Here is a 7,500-nt window from a genome sequence, read left to right on the forward strand (position 1 = left end):
AGAAGTCTCCAGTTCGGTAGAGCCTGCTCCGGGGTTACGTTTAACCGCCGAGCGTGGGTTGTTGGCAACCGCTCTACGAAGAACTGACGGCTCCCAGTTTTGGTAACACGTAGAGTGAGTATAAACCAGACCCGTTGTAAGTACGAGACTGGTTGTGGGGACACTGCGGGGAATAAAACACTTATATTCTAGCAGACTCGCCTCTTGGCTGTTTGTTCTGTGTCAGACTACTTTCCTGCGAGCCTGGTCCTTGACCTTGAGAATTTTTTAAAACATTTTGGCGTAGTCGGCAGGATCAATCGCAATTGAGGAAAGATTTTGATACAGAACAATGTTTTGGAAAAAGGCTAAGAAACCAGAGGAACAAACTGTGGAGGTCCTGACCGTCCCGGGATGGCATGGGCCGTGGCATGGCGTGGCAGTTTGTTTGAGAAATGGTGGGGGGCGACCGGAGGACTGGGAGGCCGAGGGCGTAGGAACCCCAGGGTCGCTGCTGTCCACCCTTGAGAGGATCCCAGTCCTGCCGAAGAACCCATTGCCTGGGGTACAGCGGAGGATGTGGGCCTGTGCGGCGGCTTGTAGACAACAGTCAGACAAGCGCCAAAAAGCTGAAGCAGAATTAGCCCTCCTGAAACATGAGCAGGGACTCAGTTCGGGAGATGCCTCTATGTTGAGGCAGGAAATTATGAAGTTAAAAGCTGAATTGACAGCATTAACTGAACTAGCAGGACGAACTATTATGTATTTGTCTGCTAAGAAACGGAAAGAGAAAAGGAAGGTCCCTCGAACCCCGGACCCGGTACAAGTACGGGCGTTTGTAGCCCAGTTAAATAACGGGGATCGGTGGGATATCGATCATTGGGATGGGAACATTTGGGGAGATTTAGATGATCAGTACGAAGAGGACCCACCCGTACTCCAAGCTAAACCAGTGGTTAGGAGAAAGCAGGTTCAGAGACGTCTCCCAGTGCAACGGGAGGTAATGTTAGATGAGAAAGGAAACCCTATACGGAATGAACAAGGGGAGGCAATTATGCATGAATTACCGCGGGCTCAGCCTCCCGCAGAATTCTCTGAATTAACGGAAGACTTCACTACCGATGAGGTGCTGTTTATCACCCAGAAAACCCGACGTAATCCTGGGGAGCCGTTAGAGCTATGGCTAATTCGGCTCCTCGAGGAAGGGGGGCAACAAGTGCAGGTAGACTATCAGGATGCTCCCAAGTTTGGTGGATTAGCAAAGGATGCTGCCATAGACCTGGGGTACCGCAACCAAGCCAAGGATATGGTAATAGATCGCAGTATGGGGACCCTATTTGGGATGTATGCCAGGGCAGTGGCCGAACAGTATCCCTTCCCGTCCGATTGGCCCCCCTTGGAAGGAACTTGGACAACGATTAAGGAAGGGGTTCAGAGGCTAACCCGTTTGTGTGTGCGGGATGCCCTGTTGCTGGGAGTGCTGGACGAGGTAGATAACACAAATGTTAGTAGACAGACTAGAGACCATCTAGTGAAGACTGCCCCCCCCCATTATAAACCACTGTTATTAACCATAATGTTGAGTGGACGGGGAGAAACCCTAGGAGATGCCCGTAGTATGATGAGGGAGATGAGTGGTTTGGGGGATTGGGGACCCACAACCCGTGCTTCTCAGGGAGGGGCGTCGCCCTGAGGCTCGGGCAGGGGGAAAAGTAAACCCTAATCAAGGAAGTAACCAAGGCCCCTCACGGCGTGCTCTGTGGCAAGCTTTGATACGGGCGCAGGTCCCAGCATCGGAGATTGATGGCCTACCTACACCGGAATTAAAAGACTTATGCAGACGAAAGGGACTGAAGGTGTCCCGGGTAGAGACGGAGTCCCGACCCACTATGGAAGACCTAGTGGAATTACTAACACAAAAATGTCAGACACTGGGTCCGGTTGTTAATGAGCCTCGAAGGGGTAGAACTTCCACTTCCCAGCGGTGGGAATCCTCGGAGGACGAGGAGGAGGAGGAGGTACGGCCTCCCCTCCGAGAGTGTTATAAAGTGGATAGGCGTGGCCGGAAACCTAGTAAGAAAGGCAAGAACAAAGAAGGGCGAGGCAAACGTCTTTACCCAGTGCTGTCTGGGGAAGATGAATGGGAGGAACAATAGGAATCGGGCCAAGCCCCAAGGGTTTGCCCAAGAACGAGCCAATGGTCAGCAGACGACATTCGACCTCATGTATCATTGACTATCTATTGGCGCAAATCCGTCCAAACCGTTATGGCTCTAGTGGACACAGGGGCGGAGGCCACCTTAATCTATGGGACGCCCCATAAGTTTAAAGGAACCCCAGTCACGCTGGTTGGGCTGGGAGGTAATCTGATTGAAGGAAGAACAGTACAATTGCCCCTAAAGATAGGTACAATGCCCATTAAAACTTATTCAATTATCATTACACCGGTTAGAGAATGGATCCTGGGAATGGACATTCTGGCCGGTTTAACACTTCACCTCCAACAAGGGAAGTTTGAATTTGGAATCACGAAAATGGCTTTGCGCTGTAGGACGGTGTTAGTGGGAAAGGTTAAGATGGACCCCTTCCCCATCCCGATCGCCGATCGCGTAATAAGTCTTAGACAGTATAGGATTCCCGGCGGACATAAAGAAATATCCGCCACAATTAAGGATTATTTGGAAGCGGGAGTGCTTAGGACATGCACCACGGCGTGGAATAACCCCTTATGGCCCGTACATAAAGCCGATGGGTCATGGCGGATGATGGTAGATTATCGGCAACTAAACCGTCACACTCCGGCCTTGACGGCAGCGGTCCCGGATGCCGTCACTATTATAGGACGAATCCAACATCATCCAGGGGTGTGGTACGGAGTAATTGATTTGGCTAATGCCTTCTTCACAATTCCTATTCCCGAAGATAGGCAGGAACAGTTCGCATTCACTTGGGAGGGTAGACAATTCACGTTCACACGACTGCCCCAAGGATATCTGCATAGCCCTACTATCTGCCACCGGATAGTTGCAGAACACGTGGCTGCCTTTAAAGTGCCTGACGAAGTGATGATCTCGCACTATATTGACGATATGATGATACAGGGGACAAGTCAGAAGCAGGTTCAGGAATTGCTGGACCAACTGGTTCAACATATGCGAGGATATGGGTGGGAGATCAACCCAGCCAAAATCCAGGGTCCCTCACAAACGGTAAAATTCTTAGGAATCGTGTGGAACAAGGGGGAAAGGGAAATCACTGCGAAAGCTAAAAATAAGATTCAGGTCTTTGCCGTCCCTCACACCCAGAAGGACGTGCAGCAATTTATTGGGTTATTCGGATTCTGGAGACAGCATATTCCCCATTTAGGACAAATTTTAAAACCTTTGTATCGAGTTACGAGGAAAAAGGCAGCGTTCGAATGGACGGAGGTCCATCAAACTGCATTTGAAATGGCCAAGCAAGCGATACAGCAAGCTGTATCCTTGGGAAAGATACAGTCAGGACCTGTAGAACTGCAAGTCTCAGCACAGGGGGATTATGCCAATTGGAGCTTATGGCAAAAACAGGAAAGAACCCGTAAGCCACTGGGATTTTGGTCCCGAAAATTACCCCCAGCAGGGGAACGGTATACCCCCTTTGAGAAACAGTTATTAGCATGCTACTGGGGCTTGGTGGAAACCGAAGCCCTGACCATTGGACATGAAGTGATCATGAGAACAGCTATCCCTATTCTTCCGTGGGTACTTAGTGACCCCACTACCCACCGAATAGGAACTGCCCAAGAGAGCAGCATCATTAAATGGAAATGGTATGTGTCGGAGAGAGTGCGGACTGGACAGAAAGGAGTGTCAGTCCTACATGAGCAAGTGGCGGAGGCCCCTGAGGAAGGGGAAAAGCGGTTTGAGGTGATTGAATACAAGGAATCACCCGTTAAGATGGGAAAACGGTATGATGAACTGACCCCGGATGAACAAGCCACGGCTTGGTTCGTAGATGGGTCAGCCCAGTGGAAAGCGGGACAGCGTAGATGGAAAGCTGCCGCCTTTAACCCAAAACAAGGCACTACCCTAGAAGAATTAGGGGAGGGAAAAAGTAGTCAGTGGGCAGAATTAAAGGCAGTGCATATGGTAGTCATGCAAGCAGGGGTCATGGGAGTTTGTTTGTTCTCTGACTCGTGGTCAGTGGTTAACGGCATGACACAATGGATGCCAACTTGGCAGGCCAATCAGTGGATGATCCAGAATAGGGAAGTGTGGGGTAAACAGTTATGGGAGGATATATGGGAGAAAGCTCAATACCTGGTCATATACATCACCCACGTAGATGCCCATACCTCTCGAAATGATGTGGAAGCTCTACATAACCGATATGTGGATGGTATCGTCCGAACCATGATGGTGCAAAGGGGCACCTCAGTGGACCTAGCTAGATGGGCACACCTTAAGGCTGGGCACTGGGGAGTGCAAGGAACCTTGCACTGGGCTCGAGACCGAGGAATAGATCTTATGGTAGATGATGTTAAGACTGCAGTAAACCAGTGTGAGCAGTGTCAACATCAGCGGCAGGGAGTGCCCCAACACATGATGGGACATATCCATCGGGGGGATGGTCCGGGACAGAGCTGGCAAATGGACTTTGTGGGTCCCTTACCCTCCTCACAAGGATGTAACCACATATGTACAGCTGTGGACACTATGTCTGGGGTTTTGGTAGCCCATCCCTGTCGTCACAACAATCAACAGGCTACCTTGCGATGTTTAGATTTGATTGAACAATTTTATGGATTGCCCATACAGGTCCAGAGTGACAATGGCTCCCATTTCACAGGAAGGGCGGTAAAGCAGTGGTGTCACGATAACCACGTGGAATGGGTTTATCATGTACCCTATCACCCACAAGCTGCGGGACTTATAGAACGAATGAATGGGCTTCTGAAGTCCTCACTACGAAAAGCAGGAGGTTGCAATGACTTAACGGGTTGGAGGAAGCAACTAATTCGGGTGGTGAAACAAATTAATAACCGCCCATTAGGAAATGGGGTAACACCCTTGAATAGGATGATACGAGTATGTGATACCCCAAAGACTCAGCCTATTAAAATGTGGAAGTTCGCTGAGGAAGCTGATATTCCCGTAAGGGCCACGCCGGCTTCGGCTGGACTGGACCTACGAGCACTAACTGCCCAGACTTTGATCCAACAGAAACCTACGGTGATTAAGACCGGGTTAGGGTTGATTTGTCCCCCTGGAACCTATGGGCATATCCTCCCGCGGTCGGGACTGTCACTAAAGGGGATTGATGTGATGGCAGGCGTAATTGACGCAGACTACCAAGGGGAGTTGGGGGTGATCCTGGTCAACATCACCGCTGAACCTTACGTGATACAGAAGGGGGACAGAATAGCGCAATTGGTCATTAAGCCATGTAACCTTACAACGGTGGAAGAGATGGGAGCTCCCGTCACGGTTACTGAGCGTGGGACGGGGGGATTTGGGTCTACTGACACTAAGGGGGCCAAGGTATGGGTGCGCCAGACGACCGGCCCCCCCAGGCCGGCCGAAATCATAGCACAGGGGAAGGACAGTCTGGTCACCATTATGTACCCCGGAGACCCGACCTGGGCAAACGTCCCGGCGAACCAGTGCTACTTACGTGAGACCTAAATAATGTTGTAATTGCTATGCACCCGCAGGCTGACCCTCCGCCTTGAACATGGGGTGGTCATGGGGATTGCGACTCCTATTGGTGATGTTCGCGATCGGATGGCCACTCCAGGGCATCGGTATCACGGCCTGGACGCTGGTACCGGTCGCCCGCCATGAGGTGCGGTGGGAGGCCAGTAGCCAGCGACGGACGCAGGACGACTTTACATGTGAACCCGGTCAGCAGTGCGTTGTTCTGACTCTCACCAGCGACTGTCAATTGTACACGTGTGCACAGTGCTACATGCGCCGGGATGGGGAAAAATATGACATATCGTTCATACCGCCTAATTGCACCCTGGTGGTAAATGCCCAAGTCAAGACGTGTTTGTGGGACCGACGCACCCAGACATGCGGGACAACGGGGACTCATTGGAGCGTCACAGCTCGGGGGGAAGATCTGTGGCTGCGCAATGCCACCGATATTCGGAATCGTCATCGATTCATGTGGTTAATAATGGTACTGCCCTCGACGAACGCCCCGTCTGAGGCGTTATTAAACCCCACGCGGGGCGGGCCAGCACCGAAGAGGGGTGCCACGGGGGGCGTGCGGTCGCATCGAACACAGTTGGCCCCTATTATGTCAACTTGTCAACAGATGGCCCGGGCAGTACTGCACACTGATGTTCATTGGCGGGTACAGTTGCCCCTCATACCCGAGTGTCATACCAAGAGGCGGCGACGAGCGTGGTACGACACCCTGCTGGGAGGCGCAGGAACTGTTATGGGTATCTCGAATGCCATTGACTCTGAGGTAACCCGTACTAAATTATCTAACACGGGACAGGCCACCTCACAAGGACTACATACTATTGGAAGGTGGATGCCATCCGTAATGATGACTCAAGGAGAGACAGCTGAAATAATGATACGATCTCTGCAATGGGAACTGGATGTCTGGGGCGCCACTCAGGAACTGTTTGAGAACATTACGGCTCAGTTAAATTGGACTGCCTGTCATATTCAAATGTTGCATGCTCAAATACAGAAAGAACGCTTTTTGCGTGTGGTAACATCCCCCAATGTACAAGCGTGGAGGGGACTATGGAATGTATCTGAGAAATTGTGGATGATAACCCATCCAGAGCGAACATGGTGTAACGCAACTATGTGTAACGGATACTTTGTTACCATGAATGTAACCCACACTGTTACGGTCTGTCGATATTATGTATTACCAGTGATTACATCTTCTGGATATTATTTTCTGAAGACAAGGGGACAGTGGTTTAGCCCAGATACCAATATTACCTATGATCTGTCCGCTTGTGAACAGACTGATCAGGGGAAAACTTGCCTACTGATGGACAGGTATCGGGACCCTTGCTTGACTAAGGGAACGGCCCTGTGCGAATGGACTGTTGAGACTCCAAGGGACATGATGTGGCAGATTGGGCCACACACGCTCTGTGTGGCTACCAATAATCCACATCCTATGCTTCCCTCAGCACCGTTCTCGGGATGCCTCTCAAATGTCTATCAGTGGCACTGGCAGAATCACACCTATTTGTTGACCACTTATAGCAGTGCTCGCCACTTTACCAAGGTGCAGTGGAAAGTGCTGAGGAATCCCTGGAACATTTCCCTGGATCGGTTTAAGCGGGCATTGGACCGATCCGAGGAGCTTAAGCAGATATTACGAAAGCATCAAACCAATGTCACCAAGGTTACGGTGTCTACCTTTATACATGGACAGGAGGTAGTACATGCTGCCCGTGTAGTGGACGTGGAGTCAGCTCATCATTGGTGGGACATATTGAGTGGTATGTCCTCCACTGCGGGGACATTCCTGTTCCCACCCTTGTCGATCCTGGTAGCG

General features: G+C 50.9%; 1 protein-coding gene across 1 annotated transcript in view; it reads left to right on the forward strand.

Moving 5' to 3' along the window:
- LOC148146563 (uncharacterized) overlaps positions 1–7,500 on the forward strand; it is a 127,315-nt gene that overhangs the window by 293 nt on the left and 119,522 nt on the right. Inside the window, exons 1-2 of the mRNA XM_087998057.1 lie at positions 1–114; positions 5,672–7,064. The exon at positions 1–114 is cut by the window's left edge and continues 293 nt beyond it. Of these exons, the coding sequence (XP_087854183.1) occupies positions 5,692–7,064 (1,373 nt within the window). The 5' untranslated portion in view covers positions 1–114; positions 5,672–5,691. The remainder of the gene's footprint in view (positions 115–5,671; positions 7,065–7,500) is intronic.

This window comes from Chiloscyllium plagiosum, unplaced genomic scaffold, assembly GCF_037043375.1.
Source record: "Chiloscyllium plagiosum isolate Xiang-an unplaced genomic scaffold, Cpla_swu_hap1 HiC_scaffold_20, whole genome shotgun sequence".
NCBI lineage: Eukaryota > Metazoa > Chordata > Chondrichthyes > Orectolobiformes > Hemiscylliidae > Chiloscyllium > Chiloscyllium plagiosum.